The following is a 21,126-nucleotide window of genomic DNA, read 5'->3' on the forward strand; positions in this document are numbered from 1 at the left end:
CTGTAATTTCCAGATACAGTCAATTCACAGCATGAGCCTGTCCACTCCTGCCTGCAGAGAGCCACGGCATCAAAACACTACGGCAAGATCCCATGAAGCGGTAACCCAACATCTGTGACAACCTGGTCTTCAAACAGTCTTGCAGAAGGTCAGTAAGGAATCAGTGGTGGAGCGGGACTCCAGCAGAGAAGCCAAAGGCGAGGACCTAAGCAGAACGTCCCTAACGCTAACCAAACCTGCCCAGCCTACAAGCCCTGGGAGGGACGGGAGTTAGCGGCAGCCGCTACCTAAAGGAATGGCGACAAGTGAGTTTATCCTAGCGAAACCAGTAAGTCTTCTCAGCGCATAAAGCAGAAACCAATTTACTGCCAGCAAGTGGGAGAAGAGCCCCACTGAAGGGGGGGGGGGGGGACAGAAACAGCAAAAACCAAGTTATCGGGGAGGCGGCCTTAAACGCGGCCTCTCACTGATGACGCCGCAACGGGCGCAGCCGGCGGGGCTCCCCCGCCTCTCCGCAGCCTCGAGGGCGCCCCGCGGCGGGGCGGCGCCACCCGCGGCCCAGCTCCGCAGGCCGAGCGCTGCGCCGTGCCCGGCCCCGCCGTGCCCGGCCCCGCCGCCCCGCCTCCCTCCCCCCCAGCCCGGCCCGCTCCGCGCCCCGGCCGCGCCGCCGCACTCACCTGCTCCTTCCGCTGCCGCGCTGCTCCCCGCCGCCTCCTCCGCCGCCGCCCGGGGCGGAGAGGGTGGGAGGGGGCGAGGGGGGAGTCCGTCCTCCCGGGCCTGGGCGCCGAGCGACACGGAGAGGAAGACGAGGAGCGCCACCCGCTCCCGCAGCCCGACGGCGCCCGCCGCTCCCGCCCTCCCTCTGCGCGCGAGGGCCGCCGGGAAAGCGCCGCCGCCGCCGCCGCCGCTGCCGCGCCGCCCTTCCCAGCAGCCCCTGCGCTTCCCGCCGGGACAGCGCCGCTGGTGATGACGTCAGGGAGGGGAGGGAGGTGGCCGGGCCGCCATGACGGGACAGGGAGGTGGTTGCGCCGGCCGTTGGCCTTAGGGGAGGAGGGGCGGCGGCCGCCGAGGCCCAGAGTTAATGAGCGTGCCGGTGCGGTCGCAGCTTTCCTGGCCAGGGCAGCAAGAGCCGAACTTTAACAGTTAAAAAGCACAAGCTGCTTTAAGACTTTTAAATACAGGCACAAGCTATGCAGTGGTCCTCCTCTTAGGGCTTGAAACGGTCCTACTGTTTGATACACGAAGTAATATGTTAGCAAGTACTTTACAAAAGCAAGGTGGATACAAATGCTAAAATTTGTTTCAAAAGCCCTGTTTTATGAAAGGGTAAGTGGATTGGGTTGATCAGAGGCTTACAGGAGCAAATAAGACTCCAGACTCTATATTTATTTAATATATATTTAAGTGTTAAGAAGTTGTACTTGCAGCATTGCCTTCTGTGTTGCTGTCCTTGTAGCACTAACCTAGTGTTGTAGGTTTAAGAATATAGCTGAAAAAAGTTGATGTATTCTAAAATGAAAAGTAAAAGGGATGCAGTCATTATTTTTGGCTGTGTATATATAATTGTAGTATAGCAGCAAGCTTTCATGTTATTACTGAGCTAACTAGATAGTCATACTGGAATAAATGATATTCAATACCTGTTTGTGTAAAGTACAGGCTAAGGTTATGAAATGCCAAATCATCACAAATTCTGAAGAACATGTTTAGCTATCTCTTTGACAGCAGCAAGTGCTTCTAAGCAAGTTGGTTTAATTTGTTGAGGAGGAAGCAAAAATCCATAAGTTCCTGTGTCCCGAAGCTCAAAAGTAAAAGAATATTTAATGCCAAGATCATAAGCCCAGTCATCTGAACCTCCAGGAGCTAAATCTATATAAGGAAGGGAAAAAAGATAACAGTTAGCTGAAACCAGAACTGTGGTTTTCTGTTCAAAAGTTGTCCTTTGATGCTACAGGGGATATGCTATTGTGCTTACTGCTGTAGTAAAAATCATACTTACAAATTGTATGTGCACCTGCACCAAGTTTGTATGTTTTTTTTGTTATCCTCTTAATCGCTTTAGCTGCTTTGTTTGCTAGACTCTCCTGAAATGAACAAAACATTACTAGCTTTATGACCTTGTGATAATAGTTCATTTGTATTCAGTTAAGATTTATTTTTATTGTGCTACAGATCTCGTATTAGTTAGCCATAGCACCACTCTGCCAGTCCAGAAAGATTTAAAACTTCAGGAATGGGGTTAGCATGGTACATTATGCCCAGCAGAGGATATATTTTTTTCCATTCATGTGATTTGTTGGCTCAGGACTCTCAAAATCTACATTATCGGGCATGTTTTCATCATACCATTAGGACCATCTGAAATAAATATCTCTAGCAAAACACCTTAGTAAGAACAGCAAGCATCCACCAGAATACCTCATTGCTTAGGTATATGGAGTATGTTTTGTTTTTTTAGTTACCAACCCAAGTAATTTCAAAGTTCGTGTAAAGCATACATCATAATCACAAATTTATCCAGCTGTCTTATCAAGTTGTCCAAAAAACTTTGACTCTGCTTGTTTAGCAGCATCTGGAAAATATCAGAAATTTATGATGCCCTATCAGTCTGGAACAAATATTTTCCATTTTACATGTCCTTCAAAAGCTTGCTACTTTATACACTGCTAGGCCAGCCCAAATTTCTTTAAAGTTCTTAAGAATATCAGGAGAAATCTCCTTTCTGAATCCTTATCTCCAGAGTGTTGTGACTCCCTCATTACAAGCCTAACCAAGCATGGTGAGAAGTTCTGGAATAAATGTGAAACTTAGGAAGTGGGAAGACTTACCAGCTCATCGTGGTCTTTACTTTTGTTGGTAGTGTAAGAATATGGAAACAATACCATCTGGGAGTAAGAGTGCATTGTTATGTATGCTTTAATGATGTCTTTATGGTTTCTGAGAAAGCGAGCCACTGCTTTCACTTCTGGTTCAGACTCTGGGTAGGGTCCACAGTATATCTCATGACATTCATAAGAAGATGCTCCTTCACCTGTAACAAAAGAGAGCACACAATGTTATTCCTTAAGTTCTTCCCTTCTGTGTTATCTGTTTAGCTAATGAAAGAACAGATTATGATGCTAATATACAAGAAAGCATAGGCTCTTTCATGCTATGGAAAGAACTTGAGTTCTTGCAGAAATCAGTCCAAGCTAACTCAGATTTCTCACCTACTATACTCTGAAAAATTGAAAACGGTGAAGAAAAATCAAAATGGTTCAAAGGCTAGGTAAAAAGTCCTACAGGAGAGCGTGCTCCATTTCTTTAAATTCATCAAGAACACAATAGTGAGATTCCTTCTGAAAATCTAGAAGTAATTCTGCAAGGAAAAGACAGGTTCTGAGAGGTTATTTAATCTCATGGGGAAAGTCAACTGCTGTTGCTCAAATCAAATTTTAAGTAATGTACCAAGTTTTTAAGAATGAGGAAAACTAGGCACTGGAACAAGTTATTAAAAGAGTTAGTTGATTCTCCATTTTTGATACCTACATCCTCCTGTTACACAGTGGAAGAAGCAGAAATATAGTGAAGAGCAGACTATGGGGGAGAAGTGCTAACAGAGACTGTGTCTGGGACATGCAGACTGTGGGAAATCAGAAACAGTTATTGGGACAGTGAGGGCTGTGGTACAATTTCTTTTTTTCATGTTCCAGTATATATATGTGCAATCCTTAATGTTGCTGAATTGACGGGGATGGGAGGATTTCACAGGGAGTCCATGAAAATGCATGCACATGAAAATACAAACAATTCCTGGAATCTGTGCAAAATCTTGCAAAAGTGGGAAAATCAGAATGTTACGTTTTATATTGTTCTCTTTTGCGCAGAAGTGAGTAACTGCCCAAGACAAAAGACAATGAAGAATCTATTTCGTGGCAATCCTGGATTCTGCTTTCCTAAATTCTCGGTCATGGAGAGAACACTCAGCTGAGAAAATAATGTGAAAAACATGGAGGAATTCTAGGTCCATGGTCCAGTCAAATTTAGTTCCACAGAGCAAGTTCAAAATAAGTGCATTGCTTTTAGTGGAGTAAATTTGCCTTTTATAATTATAAAAGAAAAGCATACTATATCAGCACATCAAGTAGTGTATTTTAGTCTTCAAAAACCATGTGGGCTTCGTTCCTGTTCAGAAAGTTCTTATCTGAACAGCTGAAGAGGAAGAAGAGATAAACACGGCAATACAGTTCTAATTAAATGCATAGATTTAAACCCTGGAATTTTGCAGTGACGTGAAGTGTATTCACAAGCAAATTTGAAACCAATAGAAGTCTGAGCATTTAACACCTCTGACAAGAACTCTTAGCTATTGAAACGTATATGAGTAAAGATTAATATGCAAGGTCCCATGAATGTTTCACCATGACTTTGTGTCACTTAACACAACTGTGTCAATTTAAGCAGTTAACACAACTAATAATTACAGCATTGTTATAAAATTATAGAATTCCAACTTCGTTCATTAGAGGATCTTGTTGAAATCATTATCTTTTGCACAGATACATCAATAATAGTGATTCTGCAGTTCAGAATATGTTCTGAATAAAATCTGTTCAACCATTGCTATCAGTTATGATTCAAAGATTTATCTGATTCAATACAAGCAATGTTTTTTATGGTAACTAGGACAAATGGGATTTTTTTTTTCTCAGCATTTTACTGACTGTGGAACTAAAAGGAGTAGAAACCTAGGGAGATCCTTGCAACCATGTAAGTTATTTTAAGCACCTAACTTTGGTGCTTAGACTGATCTATACAAGCAGCTGTTTCTGTCTGATGACCCTGCAAGGTGCTCTGTTTTATCTTTTCAACCCTGTCTAGGTGAAGACCGTAGCATAGCTGAAAACAGTATGAATATATCCCTAGTCACTAAAATCAGATGCTGCAGTTTTGCCCTGTAAGAAGATGTACATTTTGCTTAAGCACTTTTTCAGAGAAGATCCACTCTGTAATCTCCTTGTATTATTCTCCTTTTTGTAAAGATAATCACTTACCTGGCTCATAAGTTGTTAACCACCAAAAGTGTTTGGCAAGTTAAATGCATTTTTGAAGGTGACCAGCTGGTACAAAATAGTAGAGCATTTGCTCAAGTGAGTGTTGAGACAGGCATTGGGTGACATGGCAAGTGCCACCTCTTCCTTCCTTTCCCCCCACAACCTGCACCATGTGTCTTAATGTGATGGAAGAGACAGGGTACAGCATCTCAGGCCCCTTCTCTCTTGTCCTGGCAGTGGGAAAAGGTTAGTCCTCAGTGTGGAGTCTTTAAGGGGAAAATCCTGGGTCCCTACAAAAAGTATCTCAAGTTGAGGAACTGTTCTTCTGCTCATAAATGTTAATCAGGTGCATTCATCTTTATATCAGAAAGGGTAAAGGAAAATATTTTAAAATTAAGAACTTTGGAGATTAAAACTGAGGCAGAGATAAAATGGAAAGGAAGTGAGGTCATACCACACCACTGTGCATCGAAATTTCTGTTCATGTCAGTACCGATACACTTGCTGTTACCATGTGATGAGCGGCTCTTTCTCCACAGCCGTTTCTGTGAAAAGAGACACAAAAACTGGGGCTCACAGAAAAAGCGAAGAAAAATTATGTCATCATTTCACTACTTAGTTAATTGTACCTTCCCATTTGTATCTCTGCAGGTCATGTGCCAATGAAGGGGGAAAAAAAAAGATTATAAAACCATAGTCTGATTGCCAGTAAGCCTGAGTGATGAGACTAAATGTTGGACAGGAAAAGATGTGGACATATTTGGTCTGATTTCAACAGACCTGCACTGTGGAAGGAGGGGAGAAGACATACTGTTTAGCCAGGTATAGAAGTTTACAAGTACAAGTCCAGCCTTTCTGTAGGGACTGCTGACAGCATGTGGAAAGTTAGGAATCTGGTGTGCAGCTGTTGGGCTATGTTAAGTGTGGCTATCCAAATACAAGCAGAGCTGGGATGAAAATCCAAGGAGTAAAAGAATGGAAGAGATTTTTAAAAAAACTGAAGAGTCTAAAAATCAAAGAACCATTTCAGCTTCTCAGATTTTCAAACTAATGAGTAAATAAAATCCTGGACAGAAGGCTTTCACCTGTTGTACCTTCATTTACCTGACACAAAAAATGCTCAAAGAACTGGGCTATCTTGCAGGATGAAGAAGTGAGTTACTGGCCGTGGCCGATGTGATGCAGTACACTATTCATCTTGCATTGGATTGTGCCAGTATTTGTAACCTTGCAGCTGAAGGCTGACATAGGTATTCCCTGATGTCTGAAAGTGTTAAAATCCCAGGATGAGATGCTGTCACTTCCAAATGCATTTCCAGCAATTTGAAAGACACAAAGGTTCTATGGGTCAAATATCAGTCACAGTATTTGCTGTACTTTAAATGAGGCAGAAGTGCAGAAATTTCAAGCACAAATTAACAAGTTTGGGCATGCAGTTTCAGAGTGGAAATTATGCCCTAAGCATACACATTGACAGTTCCCATAAATGGCATGTCAATATGTTCCACAGTCTGTCTAAAAAGCCTCTACGTACGGAGGGATGGCTCCACGTGTACTCATAGCCATCCACATTCACCACTGGCATGATGTAGAAATCAAAGTGCTCCAGAAGTGTTGACATGGTCTGATCTCTTTCACGTAAATAGGTTGTCTGTAAAACACCAGGAAAACTTATTAAAAGCATTTATAATAGTGTTTTTCTTACCTTCCTAAAAAGGCACCTGATGGCCTATGTAAAATAATCATGCAGTTATCACACCAGACTACCTCCTGATAGATGGGTATCACATCAGAGAAATTGCTACTCCAAATAGCACTTTGGTTAGCACTCCCAGGGGAGAGACTGGGAATCGAACTGGTACAGTCAGTCAGATACACTACAATCGTCTAATGTTAGCAAGTTGGTCATGAGGTAGAGTTGAAACCTATCAGGAAGAAAGCTTGAGCTTTTGCTGCTTGTATAAATAAATAGGGGAAAAAATAGCACAAAAGAGCATAAAATAACACAAGCACAAAAAATAACAAATAACATTTCAAGTAGCTGCTGTACCTAACAGTGTTGTTCTTGGTTTCATTATGGGTTCAATGCACCTGTATGCAAAGAGCCAATAAGAGCTACACTGCTAATTTTGCCTCACTTATAGCTTATTTTGAAAGCTTAAGTGATACCTAACCTGCTTGTAGGTCCACCAAAAAGGGATAAATTTTACCCTGGATAAGTGCCTGTGTGTCTAATAGAATAGATTAGGTCTTTAATCATATCTTCTTTTTCTTTATGCTTTACTTGAAGCACCTTCTCTTACTTCAAATTCTTTCAACTTTTCCTGAGGCAATGGACTTTCTCTGGATTAAGTGAAAAGTGTCAATCTTTCTACCATCTAACAACAAAATTAAATGATAAAAAGTGAAAACATTATAGAAATGCCTCATGTTTGCAAAACAGTGCTACTGATGTTAATGTGTTTGTACAGATGTCTATTAATGTCACATTTTAAAATGTTACTTTGTGAAGTGATGCAGAAGTAAAATTTGAATTTAAAACACGTTAATTAGATCAAGGGGATGGAGAGACTAAGTGTTCAGCTTGTTACTGCTGAAAAATAATGTGGGGACATTTCACTGGCACAGCAACAGCACTGCTGGTCATTATTTGGAGCAGCATGAAAAGGGCAAATGCATTTCTCTCCAAGGGAGCCTTGAAGGCTGGGATTATCAGTGGGGCATAAGGTACATTCAGCTGTATCTGCACCTAACTCCCGCAATCTCCTTTAAAAATGTTATAGTCTTTGATGTTTTATAGTTATGACTGAGGATATAAGCACATTTACTTTGTTTTAGAATTTATTATTATTATTTAGTTTCATCATGGACAAACCATAATTCATCTTTCAAGGACTCATCTATGCTGTTGCTCTGGCTGCAGTGCTGGTAACTGTGAAGTCACAACCTCATCTGGTTTGTTTTTATTGTGAACTTTGTTTTTGTGAATAAATAATTGAATTAATAATGTCTCAGGACATTACTTGAGCAACCTGGGCAACCTTGGCTAGGCCAGAATGAGCTTTTACCTGGGAGCCTTTTTCCTGGCCCATACTAAGAACTAAAAAACAGCTCACCCTGATGAGTTTTGCCTGCAGTGCTGAGCAGAAATGTCTTAAATTCAAAAAGACCAAAGAGGTCTTTTAGGGTGCAAAACCCTTATCTGTCTCTTGGCATACCTTTGTTCACTGTCCTGAACTGTATGAGATCATTAGAGACCAGGCATGGCCATTGGTCTGCGGCTGCATAACAAAGCTGGAGAGGTTCAAGATGCCAATCTCCATCTCTCAGCACCTGCTTGTAATGGCAAAGAACAGGACAGGGGGAATGGGTACATCTTCCCAAACTTTTTTTTCCTTCTAGAGTTATTCAGAGGGAAATCCTTGATCCCAAGCATCTCCATATTGTGGCAGTGGATTCTGAAGGAAATTCTGGAAGGCATCTGCACAGGCAGGTTGAAGTTCTGGTCTAGCTCCAGGGAGAAAATGGCATGAAAGGGCAGCAATTTGTCTTCTCTGTTCTCCAGAGAAGAACAGGCTGTTCCAAGAGCAGAAAACAAATAAAGCAGGAGTGGTACCAGCCTCTTCTAGGGTTGTTCATACCCCTCCTGCTCCTGGCCTTTCTGCTTACACAGCCTTTGTATCCCTCTTTCCTTCTCAAAACCACAAGCCTTTGGGGCAGCAAGACCTTTTCTGTGTCCAAACCCTATTCCTGAACTGACAGTTCTTGTATTATGGTGCACATTGTGATTGTCTAATCAAGACACCATGGCCATGTTGTATAGGCCATTTTGCATTTTTATCCCTGGCCTATGAGACCCTTTTTTATTGTATATTTTGGTGATAACTCTCTACCTTTATTCTGATAACCAGTTAGACCATATATATTTTGAAACGTGGTCTGAGTTTTTATTTTATTCTGGCTTGTGTTTAGGCCATGGACTATGCAACATTTTTCTTTAATTTGCATCTAGGTAATGAAGGCATTTCTGTGTAAATGCTACTATTTGGGTACCTATGCCCATATTTTCATTTAAAATTTTCATTTACCTATTTTCATTCACTCCCTTCTTGATAACAACACATTTATATTTTGATTATTTGATTGTAAGTGGTGTCCTGCTCTATTGTAGGGCCTACTGTATGGCTTGTTTCCCTCTGCGTTCTCCAGACCAATCATTCTGCCTAACGATAGCAAGAGAGCAAATGGCATGGGGTCTCAAGTCTAGAGAAGGGATAAATAGCAGAGATCTTGTCTCTGGGAGTTATTGGGGTATCTGCTGATGTCTGGAAGCAGCCAACATGACATGAGAGAAGGCTAAACTCATGTGGGCTGGGAGGTGGGAAGGGATCTGTTTATAACTGATGTGGGTTTATATCTGATGTCTTGTGGAGTTACCAGTGAGAGGACAGTGCCTGTCTAGAGGTTGTTTAGCAAAAGAGAAGAAAAAAGACAGCAGTCTCTTCAGAGTTTGTGCTGCAAAAAGTAAATGAAGGAGACATAAACCAGATTTTTTTCACTTTGGGTAGAGCTAGGAGCAGAGGCCTTGCTGAAATGCAACTCTGAGTTTGTTTTGGTCTTTCATGGTATTGCCCTTGAGACACATGTATGCAACGTGTGTCTCTGGTCCCATGCCAGCAGCTCTGAGAGGAACTGCTTACCAGTGGCCTCCCACGGGCTGTGAAAGAAACAGCAGACAGTGACAATCTGCACAGTAACATCCACCCTGTCCATCAAAGCTCTCCATCCATGACTGGTAGGCCAAGCTCACATTAGCCTGAGATCCTGCAGGTATTTAAAGCCCCACTGGAGTGTGGCAAAGGGCTGTGTTTGTCTCAGTCAGACTGTGTGACTCATGGTAGCAGTAGGCAAGCAGGTTTTGCAGATATCTGATAGGCCTGTGCTGCAGGAAAGAGGGCTCAGCATGGTGCCCTGACAGAGAGGCAGAATCTCAGATGTGGGCATGCATCCTGAGTACCTGCTCATCCCATCTGTGATTCTTCCATGGTCCACTAGGTTGGCAGAATGGGAGCATAGCAGCCCCTGTGGGTGAGGTTCCCACCAGAATTTCGTGGAAAACACCAGTTAGAGAAATGGCTGAATCAGAGCAGAATCCCTGTAGGGCAAAAGCCTCACAATTTTGATGACACTGTTAATGTGGACTGCAGTAAACTGGCCAAACCCATAGTGCTTTCCTACCAGTAAGAGGCAGAAATGATGAGACTTCAGAGGGCAACCATGAACCTCTTCTCCACTTGTATTTGTACCTGGAATGGAGTTAATTGATGCTTGATATCAAACCCTTACAGAGACCTTCTGATTTGGCCCTTCAAATTCAGAAGTGCTGAATTTACTGTTGCTCATGCTGAGTGCATAATACAGTCTCATCCCATCAGTGATCACTGGTTTCCATGAACTGATATTATACGTTTGGATGGCAGTTGTTGCCATTGATATCCTGGAGGTCTGAAATGACAGTTTCTCCGGTGGGGCTAGCACCATCAGAAGAAGGTGGCTTGTGTGGCCTCATTCTCTGAATGAGGTAAATCCAGCAAAAAGCATGAGTAGAAATAGAAGAGGCAGCAAGAGCAGTGGCAGCAGACAGAACAGCAGGTGACATCTCACAGAAAGAGCTAAACAGAGGTTGCTGGTGTGCCTGCAATTTAGCCTCTTTGGAGAGTCTTGATAGGGAGCTGTGTCATGCCTGGAGCAAGCAAATACAGGGTGTGGGTGCCCGTCACACTGGAGAGGTATGGAGGGAAAAAACAATGGTTGTGGGATATCCTGCATTCACTCTAGGTGCCCTCTGATCTACTCCAGGCAGTGCCAGCTAGAGTGATATGGACATGAAACACCATGCACTATTTGACCCAGAGCCAGGATCATTTCTTGGCAAGGATCCAAGTGGCAATATAGGCAGAGCCCTGATGCGTTTCCAAATACATCCTTTTCCTGGCATACTCTCTCCATCCCTGGCTGTTCCATAATTGTAGAAATGTCTGTTGAATTTGCTGCACATACTTTGAAAATTTTCTTTCATACCTGAAAATACACTTGAGCTCTTTTCCATATGACATTTTTCCTCTCTCTCTCTCTTTCTCTCTCATCCCCACTGACACACACATACACACCTACAAACACACTCACACACACTGCTACATATAAACATTAAACACAGATCTCATGTTTTGGTGCTCTGCAGGTACATGGCTTAAGACATAGTAGAAGTTAGGATGCAATTTGCAAGAGAAGGTAAATGGCATCAAGATATGTTACTTTGTTTTAAAAACAATAATCAAATGTGATATCTACTCACATGACCTATGAACCACAGGCAAAAAGCAGGAGAAATCCATTCTCTAGCGTGGATACCACAGTCAATCCATATGGCACTTTTGACTTTTTCCTGCCTTCTAGAAAGCTGACAAAAGAGAAATTTTATTAAAATGCCACTCTTTAAAGTATTCTACATAAAAGTGGAAGTGAAAAGGGTAACCAAGATGGAAGAAGGAGCATCTTTCTTATAGGGAGTGCTTAGACTGATCCTGGGCTGGTTACTGCTTTCGTTTACATTAGCATATGGTAAGAGGGCCATATTCTGAGTGCCTGCAGCAGGCTCCTAACACGGGCATCAAGACCACAGCAGTAACTGAGGTCAGGAGAGCAGATCACCAAGTATTCAGGGGATGGAGCTACAATGCCTTTATAGTCAAGAGAGGAGGGTATCCACCATGCCAATATTTCATGCATTTGGCTGGTGGCCCACATGTGGTCACTTCTCTGGCTTGCAGTGACCCAACAAGGAAGCTGAACTGGTCAAAGATAATGGCACCTTATTGGAAGAATGTAGGAAACTTCTAAAAAGGCAAATAACTACAGATTGCTAAAATATACATATAAATATAGATTTAAGAAAGTGTTTTGGCCAAAACCCTTCACTTGCTTACATTACTACCTGGAAATATTTCACAGTAAGTCAAGCGCTACCTTCAAAACATAAAGTGGTCGTTTCTCATATGAGGATCCAATATATATTTTCTGGAGGAGGTCAGAATGGATTTTCACCATTTCTTCCATCCAAAAATATATCTACAAAGATGAAGTGGATCAATTAGTGTATGAATCTTTTCTATGTTGTTTCTCCTCATCCCTGAAAGTGGTCTGGACCTGGATGCATTCTGCTTCCCAAAGTGCTGCTTCCTTAGCTGACTGGAAAGAGAAACTAGCAATTCACACCACTTACCCCTTGCCAGACTGATTTCTTTTAAAAGAAACGATGAGATATAGTCACAGCACTGTCTAAGTATTACCCTGAAATTCCTTGCTAGTTTCATTTGGTTAAAATAGTATTCTTTTTATACCTTAAAGATTTATGTGGTGTTTTGCTGCTGCATTTCCCTTCTGAGTTGGCTGTATTGGAGTGGTGGTTTGAAGTAATATATGTGTAAAAGATTTTTTCTTTTTCTGCATTCCTTCTCTATAAGGGCATTGTAGTAATTAGAACTCTCACTAGCTGGGCAATACAATGGTAATTGTTTACCTGTTGGTGATTTCTTTCCTGGTCTCCATTCTCAACCACCAGACAAATTTAACCTCTTAAATAAATCTACAGAGGATTACAACAAAAATATCTTACTTCTCTCAGAGAATGGTAGTTTTCATAATATGATGAAGAACTGCGTGGATTGACTGTGTCATTGATAGTCTGTTTTTCAATAAGTCCTTGAACATCTCCCATCAAAACTCTGAATAAGAAAGAAGGAGCACAAACTCCTAGTAAATGAGTGTTGCCAAACAACTTTTCCTGAAGCATTCATGACAAGAAATAAAGAATTCATACTTGTGTGGGATGGTCAGTCTCCTTAACTCAGCCTTTATATTATTTATAATGGACATACTGACGTAGAAATGGACTTCTTTGTCCTTCTTTATGTTTTCAACCATAACAGGCTGCCAGAGAATGACCTGCAAAGTTTCCAAGAACATTTTATTTTTTATCAGGGAAAGAAAAGATATAGCATTAACATTTAATAAGTATTTTGAAAATAATCAAAGCATATGTTTTCAATTTAAGAGACCATGCATAACAAAGAGTTTAATGTTCCGTGTGCTTTGTTAGAGCATCCTGCTACTGCTGGAAATGAAAAGTGTGTAGTTAAGAAATGTTTATAATGACTTCTGCACATAAATTCATAAATCAAGAACAAAGACAGGAACGCAACCTTTTCTGAGACAATATTTCTGGTATAATAGATATGTTTAGCTGGTTATTATGTTACATGTTTTCAAGTCTGCTGAGAGTTATTTTCCCTCAGGGTATTTGGGAAATTAATGAAGATCAGACCAGTCTTTGTAGTTATTGTATTCGGTGATTACTTTGATCAGGGACAAAATAAATGCCACAAGGAGTTTGAGTCAAGATGAAGCGGCAATATAGAAATTAGAAGTGGGAGGAAAATAAGAAAATGATATTCTTCTTGGTAAAATTAAATCTTATACAATAATATAATCAGAAACCAACATTCTCAATAAGAGACTGAAACTTTAGAAGCAATAATACCAAAAGAGCTAAGGGTGACAGTGAGCAGAAAATTAGACAGGAATTTACAGTGTGAAAAAGGTCAGCATAATTCTTGGCTGCGTATTTAAAGAGGTACAGCATGGAGTCCCTAAAAAATAGGAGTTTTTTTACTCTTTTCTGGTGCAATCACATCAGGAATATTATATTCAACTTAGGACACCATGTTTCAAGGAACATACCAGCTGTCAGCTATTTACCTGACTCATTTCTTAGACAACAACATATTTGCAACATCATACAGAGAACTCTTCCATGCTTTTAATCAAGACCTTGGAACGATAAATGGTAAAACATTAGGGCCCTAGGTGCATTACTGTGACGTGCTGTCCGTGTAGCTGAACTAGTCTCAGTGTAGATATCTCAGACATTATTATTGGCAGGGTAGCTGCAGCATCACATGCCTCAGTGTTGCTGGGAAAACCCATCCAAGAAGCAAGCTGGATGCTGAGTTCACCAGCGCTGATTTCCCTGTTGCCCTGGCTAGCCTGCTGTGTGCACTAAGGCACACGCATTCAGATTTGGTTTCTCACTGATGAAGGCATTCTTCAAGTTGAGAGTAAGGAGATCTAAAGAACTCTAGATTGACATAGCTGAGTTGGCAGAGGAGCAATGAATGCTGGTAAAAGAGAAACTTTCATAACGCGCAGGATTACTGGTCATCAGCCCATCATCAGCAATGGTCAATATTGCCTCAGGGACAGCTAGGAAAGACTGATAGAGGTGTTTCTGGGTCTGGGTCTTGTAATGACTGCTAATGTAAGGATAAAGTGTGTCCTTTTATTAGATTTTTCTTCTCTGTCTTTTGCAAGAGTAGCACCTGTAATTAGCCTGCTAATTCTTCTTATAAGATGCTGATTTTCAGTTGTTTCTTTTTTGCTAGATTGTAACCAACTGGGCTGAACTTTTATATGTCAAGTATTTGCCACAAGCTGTTGTTGTCGTTTTTGGGTTTTTTTATAAGTTTCAGCTTAAACAGCTCATCCATTTAGGGAAAAGTATGTTGATTTTGCAGGCAAGAATTTCGTGTAATGATCTAAACACTCTTGCTGCCATGTTGGAGAGTTTAAAATTTGTTGAGGAACCGTATGTATCTTTATCTCCTTTTTCTCCTTTTCCTTTTCCTTTTCCTTTTCCTTGACATGTGGAGGTGGAAAAGAGCAAATAAAGGTATCAAAGTTTTTGTGGGAACTGAAGAGGAGGGTAAGATGATGCTAGGAGGGTTAGTGTAATAGGAATTGAGATGGGCATAGAATAGGAGCCAAGAAAGACAGGAAAGGAGTATGGGCAAAGACAGTGTTAAAAGCTCTCAGTCATCTGAGACGCATCTTCAGTCATGTCAAAAATTATGATAGTTGAGGGAATGGTTATGTTTTCTGTTGCAGAATGTTGGCTTCAGACTAACTGTGAGGTCATGTTTGGGAAAATGCTTTCGAAGAGGAAGAGATGCCTTCCTATTTTAATTAAATTCTCTCTTCTCTAATGACAGGCAGAAGTGAAAAAGTCCCACTAGACTTCTTAGCAATAGTGGAAGAGATTTTTATTGTCTAAATGCTGCTTTAAGAAAACTACCACTTTGGTAAGTCCTGATCTTGAAAGCCCTACAAGTCATGTGATTCAAAATTGCATTGGTCTAAAGTGCTGGGATTCCGTAACAAATGTGTTTATTACTTACTGTGTGTTGGCACTTTACCAACTTTGTAGTGTGTTACTGCACAAAACCAATTGCAGAATTCTGAGCTCTGATATAATTCACTAAAACATTGCAAAGGTCTCCTTATGTAAATCAAAAGATACCAGAGCAATGAAAACAAAGTGTTTTTTGGGCTGCTGTATTAGGAGAAAAGAATGAAAGGCAGAGGGCTAAATCTTCCTCTGGGGGGAAATAGTACTGGTGAGTTTTGTAGAAGAATTTGCCCTAGGGCCAGAGAGAAATAGGGAACTATTTACCTCAGTGATGTTCAGTAAATTCTGAAGGGCTTCAACCTGTTTGTCTGTTTGTGGGAGAGCCCATAGAACTTCATCCCTGGAAAGACAAAGGTATTTAGATAAACCACAGGTACCTGAAACCATTGTAGGTCATGCAAAACAGGCTTGGCCTTACTTGTCTTCCCTGGCTTGGCTACCATGGACTCAAAGGGGATTCAGTAGTGAGAATGTTGGGCCCAGTTCTAGCCTCAACTTCTGCCAATCTGTCAAAATACGGAACAGCCAGGAGGCTGGTGGAGGGCTTTGGTAACCATTATCCACTACTGTATCCCAGATAGCTCCTGGGAGCTGGCACCAACACAACACAGCCCTGGCTAATCTAGAGTGCAGCAGGTATAAAACCAGACTAGATTGGGAAAACGTCTCTTCTGTTGTCCCCCAAGTTTCTAGAGCTCATTCATCCTTCAGCAGTGACATAAGCCCTCCCAGCCTGCTGCAGAAGGCAAACATAGCATTTTGTGGCTGTGCAGAGGGCACTACCATCATCCTTCCTACTCCAAACCATTTTTACTGCTCTCCTCATTTCTCTCCCTCTGCAAGTTATGCAGGGTTTCCAGTGCTTTGTACCATTGTCCTCCCTCCCTGTGCAGTAACTGATATTCCCCCTTCTACTTGAAACCCATGGCCCAAACATGCTGTACAGAGAGAGGGCCCTTCCAAGCTACTCCTGTGCTTGACCCCACCATCAAGGACAGAAGTAAAATTCACACACAGTTCAGCAAGAATGAAAGGACAATATTCAACCCCTGTGAAAATACAGAATAGTAGTAGCTGGAGGACATACTTAGCAAGTGAGGGGGAGAAGTAATTCAGCTGTCTGAAGAGATCTTTATTGTCTAAATGCTGCCTTAAGAAAAATATCACTTTTTATTGTAAATCCAGTCCTGATCTTCAGAGCCCTCCAAGCCATATAGCTCACAATCATGTTAGATAGGCTTGAAAATAATTCATGGTTGTAGAGAGAGGAGACTCGGGGGAAATATCTGACCCTTATTTCCACTTTCTGGAGTGGGGTGCTTCTCAGCCCTCTAATCATGCGAAGCTGATGGCAGTGCATAAAACACGTGCTGTAGAAGTCCCTAAGAGCCCTTTCTGAAAAGACTGTTCTGAAAAGAAAACAGGCAGGGCTCTTAAAACAAGTATTTTCAAGCTGCAGAACATGATTGTCACAACTCATTGTTGTGACTGATATCAAGCAGAGACTTGACAGCATCCAGCAACCAGGTGATTTATCTTTTCTACTTTTAGCCAGGCTCCAAGCAATCACTGTTGTTTCTCATGCAGAACCAACAATATGCCAGCCTTATTTTTGCTTCCACCATCATTTGACAGAGCATCAAATAGCAATCAGGCCTAGGCAGACCTGGCAGTTTGCCTATTTCTTTAGAGGAGTGAACTCCAAAGCTTGCGTTTGGGACTGCTTCAAAAGTGAGCTTGTCTTCTCATGGTGATGTTTGCCGCAGGGAATCTTTTCAGAAGGGAGGCCAGAAGAGGGCTGCTGCATGTGGTTGTGTCCTACACTTGCCATTGCCTGCTGCAGCATAGACTAAAAAATGAGGAAGCTGGCATATATTTATACCCCTAATCTGTTGAACATGTGTTTCAGTTGAGTGTAGTGAGTGCCAGCTAGCCGGTGGCCAGCAGTGAGTCCTTTATAGCTCATGCTGGTAGGACCTGAACATAGTGAACAAGTTGATCTGAGTTCTGCCCCTCCTGTAGTATTAACAACTGAAGTTGTAGTTGTTGAGCTTCTCAATTCCTCTGCTTTGATTCAGCATTATGCCCTCTCCCACCTGTCTTCTTCCCTACTCCTGTTAAAAACTGTTCCAGTCAAAAGCTCTAATTATTGCCTCCTATACCAATCTCAGAACCAACCCTCCATCCCCACCTTCCTTGCCTTGTGTGCTACCTTGGGTACAGTGAACATGTTCACCTTGAACTCACCTCTTCTCTTTCAGATTCTGTCCCCTTGCCCTGCTGCCCTAGTTGTTCTTTGAATTTGTCCTTCTCATTCCCCTCCTCTAACCTTCTGTCAGGGTCCTCCAGGCTCTATTGCTTGCCCTCTCCTCTTTTTCCTTTGCCTCTTACTTCTGAGTAAATTGAAGTTCAGCTGACATTGCCACACTACAATGCTCAGGTCTTATCCTGTACCTGTGACACAGTGAGTGGGCTCCCTCACTGTTCATTTTCAATGGTTTTGGTATCTTCATCTGAGCTACTTACTGTCTTTATAAAGAAATAGGCACTTTGACGGTTCCGTTAATCTGACCTGCTTTAGATGTGTGTGCTGAACGGAATTAATTGCGATACATTAGTACATACATATGTTTCTCTCCATTGGCTGTACAGGAGGTGAAGGGGACTTGTCCTTATGCAGAATTATATAGAAAACCCCTATAGTCAGATGAATCCCATCCAAGGGCCCTGGCCACCATCTCACAAATAGATATAAATCAGTGCCAGTTCTCCATAGTCATCTTAGCCTCTTCACCCCTCCCCTCCATTGCATTTCTCGATCACTAGGAAGGCCATCACCATTGCTTATCACACCAGCCGATGAAAACAAAGCATCAACATGTATGTGTCCCCAGAACCTTCATTTAAACTCTGCATGTTCTTTCTGACTAATGTCTCCAAGAGAGAGGCCTTCTCACTTGTCTACAGCTCGAAGTCTACCCAGGCTCTCAGCAGGTTATGTCACTAGAGGAATACTGCAAAGATCACCTCCTGTCCCCTCAGACCTTGGAGCCTGCTGCCTGTGTCTCTCATCTAATTAGCTTGAGGCACATACTACTTGTTTTCTCTTTCAAGAACCTATCCCACTCTCCCTGTCTTCTCGCCCTCACTGATGAAAGATTTGCTCCCAACTCTGGTGACTCTGCCATGTCAGCCTCCACTCATGTGGACATTTTCGTGCGACATTTTCAAACAAGTGTCTTTGTCTTGCATCTCTTCCGGTTGCTGATGTTTGGGCATCTCTCCCCTTATACAGCTATAAACTTCCTATACAGAATTCCTTCAGATTCTTTGCTAAAAATCTGTGCTGTGATGCCAGTCAAAGTTTGTAACGCCATTTAAGCTGTTAGTCTTCCTGGAGAACAGATGTCCCTCTATGGGTGCTCTTTTCTCCTGCCCTGTTGGCCCTCAGACAACCTCCAGCTTTCTCTTTTCTCTGTAACGGTTCAGTGAGCTACATGTGTTTTCAGTGTTATCCACTCTTTCACCAGTCTTGCATTATTTGGTATTTTTCTTAGTGGTCCAAATGCAGTAATCATGCAATAACCTTGCAAAGAGAAGCTTTAATACAAGACCATTAAATTCTTGAACACTAGCATCAAATAAAAGTAAAAAGTCAAATAAAATATATTACCTTTAAAATCTCATTATTTTTAGCCATTTTGATAACTGGCCTGGGAGGGCTAGACTCATGCCTTTCAGTGGGAAGTGCCATATTCTTCTGTAAGGGTCAGATATTCAGTGTTTTATTTAAACATTAAATAAATGAACTTTCAAGTAACAGAGCAATGTTGCTCCACTGAATTCACCTAAAAGCTTATTTATCTGTTCCTTTGCTTTAACCCCCCACAATTCCATGGTAATCCACAACAAAATATGATTGCAGCACAAGGTGAGATGAATGATCCTGTTTTTAAGGCACAAATTCAAGAGGTGTTCACCTGTCATAGTTCTGCCACTGACTTGTGGTGCGAAGTCACAGAAGGGTTGTGAGACATAATTCATTATTATTTGTGTAGCTATTTGAGTTCTGAGAGCAGGCACTGTTTAATCGTGGTTCCTGTAGGTTGTTCAGCTTGCTTAATATCGCCACATGAGGGGGTTATCTTTTTAGTTCCACCTATTACAACATTTCAGCTTTTAAAACCAGCTGCACACATAGAAAGTAAAGCTCTTTGGCTGTCTTCATCTCTGACATATGTTTTCATGTTTTAACAAAGTGTTTGGTTTCAGGGCATTTCTGAAGTTTATCGATAGGAAACAATAAAACTGCTTCTGAAACATTGTACAAATATGAAATGGTTATTCCAAAATGATTTATGACTGGAAAAACAATCATAAAAGCTGCTTTAGAAAGAAAACAGATTGTTAGTACTTTCAGAAATGGTTTATCCTTCTACCTGAAGAAGTAATTCATTTAAAGTCTTGTTTTAAGGCAAATGAAGCAAATTATTTTTCCCATTAAGTTTCAAAATGCCCTTTACTGGCACTCAAAAGCACTGAATGAAAGCATTGATTTGCACTTAGACTGAAAAGAATAGTTTTAATATGATTAAAAACATAGGATTTATGAATGCAAAGAAGACTTATAATAATTTCATTTCCTCCACCATCTATATATTAAATTGAACAACATATCCAATTACAAGAGCAATAAATAAATGTCAACCTTTGCCAAATGTTTGCTTATGCAATTTGGAGATATTTTACCTCAGTATTTTCCTTTCCTATTCACCACACACTGAGAGCCTGGTAGCACCAACAGATATTTACCTTGGAAGAGTGAAGCCATGCTTCTCCTGAATCCAGATAAATAGAGTAAAAAGGAGCAGGAAAAACTTCATCCTAACAACATCCACAGTGAAACCCAATGCAATTGGAAAGCCAAAGGTTCAGGACCCACATTGTGGATTTCAAAAATGTTATTTAAAGAGTGGTTAAAATTTAATGCTGTCTCTCACCTCGATCCCATGCTCCTGGTGGCTGAGTCAATATGAGACAATTCCCGGGGGAGACTCTGTTCGCATTAATGTAGCTGGGCCCAGAGAGGGTATGGTACATTCTTGACATTTGCATACTGACTGATCACTTTGTCATCTGTGCTTTTATTTTGTTTCATTGTGGCTAGGAAGCACAGAGATAAGAAAGAATGCCAACACCAAAGTTTTTGGTAGTGTGAGCTTGTAATATTTACGAAGGTGCAACAACATCTTTGCATTGAGCACTCTAACAACAAGTCACAGCCAAGTGTGAAGCTGGGTTAGAGAAGTGGGTATGAGGTTATTAAGTCCAACTGGAAAAATCATGAACATTATTACTAATTTTTGCATGCTCCAGTGATTTTCCTCCCATATTTCTATCCACGATTGTCCAGACAGGACATAGCAGAGAGCTGAAAGAACCTGACATGTCCAGCATAGATGATCTCCATGTATGCTCTGTGCCTGAACAGTATATCCAGCTTCGCTAGGACATGGCAGGCTTCTTACAGTGTAATTGTCATGTGCATTGAAAGTGTCATCCATATGAGTGCAAACAACATGCAGCAATTACTGGAAATATTAAGTGGAGTTGGTCTGTTTGTGGCAAAGGCTTGTCAGGAATATGTGGAAGTCCAACAGCACAATCAGTTACATCTGCTACATGCCTGTAAATCACAGGTAAATGGTCAAATTCCCCCAAATCCAAAGCCCACCCACCAGTATCCACCATCCTGACCTAGTTAGAGAACCTCACTGTGGTAGCCTTATG

The 21,126-nt window shown here is 41.6% G+C and overlaps 2 protein-coding genes across 6 annotated transcripts in view; both read right to left on the bottom strand.

Moving 5' to 3' along the window:
* ZC3H13 (zinc finger CCCH-type containing 13) overlaps positions 1-954 on the bottom strand; it is a 49,351-nt gene extending 48,397 nt beyond the window's left edge. For 3 of the 4 annotated variants that reach the window (XM_064504842.1, XM_064504843.1, XM_064504841.1), the window contains exon 1: positions 678-954. The gene's annotated coding sequence lies outside the window, so the exon portion shown is untranslated. The remainder of the gene's footprint in view (positions 1-677) is intronic. The other variant, XM_064504844.1, reaches the window with a different exon arrangement.
* A 247-nt stretch (positions 955-1,201) lies between these two features.
* On the bottom strand, positions 1,202-20,283 carry CPB2 (carboxypeptidase B2). Of its 2 annotated transcripts, XM_026108495.2 has the most exons (12): positions 20,149-20,283; positions 15,601-15,676; positions 12,913-13,037; positions 12,709-12,817; positions 12,060-12,161; positions 11,389-11,493; positions 6,568-6,684; positions 5,488-5,578; positions 2,829-3,031; positions 2,000-2,084; positions 1,641-1,869; positions 1,203-1,509 (listed from the first exon to the last, which is right to left on the bottom strand). In XM_026108495.2, exons 1-11 carry the CDS (start codon positions 20,217-20,219, stop codon positions 1,685-1,687), a joined length of 1,269 nt encoding a protein of 422 aa, XP_025964280.1. In that variant the 5' UTR covers positions 20,220-20,283; the 3' UTR covers positions 1,203-1,509; positions 1,641-1,684. The 2 variants fall into 2 exon arrangements, with proteins under 2 accessions (XP_064360915.1, XP_025964280.1); XM_064504845.1 differs by having other exon boundaries at positions 1,202-1,869.
* Between the last annotated feature and the right edge of the window lie 843 nt (positions 20,284-21,126).

This window comes from Dromaius novaehollandiae, chromosome 1 (genome assembly GCF_036370855.1).
Source record: "Dromaius novaehollandiae isolate bDroNov1 chromosome 1, bDroNov1.hap1, whole genome shotgun sequence".
NCBI classification, from domain to species: Eukaryota; Metazoa; Chordata; class Aves; order Casuariiformes; family Dromaiidae; genus Dromaius; species Dromaius novaehollandiae.

Coding starts and splice junctions, on each gene's coding strand:
- CPB2 (XM_064504845.1), bottom strand. CDS start 20,219: ATGAAGTTTTTCCTGCTCCTTTTTACTCTATTTATCTGGATTCAGGAG. Junction 2,085..2,828: donor GTAAAGACCACGATGAGCTG/GTAAGTCTTCCC, acceptor TGTTCATTTCAG/GAGAGTCTAGCAAACAAAGC. Junction 1,870..1,999: donor TGCAGGTGCACATACAATTT/GTAAGTATGATT, acceptor TTCCTTATATAG/ATTTAGCTCCTGGAGGTTCA.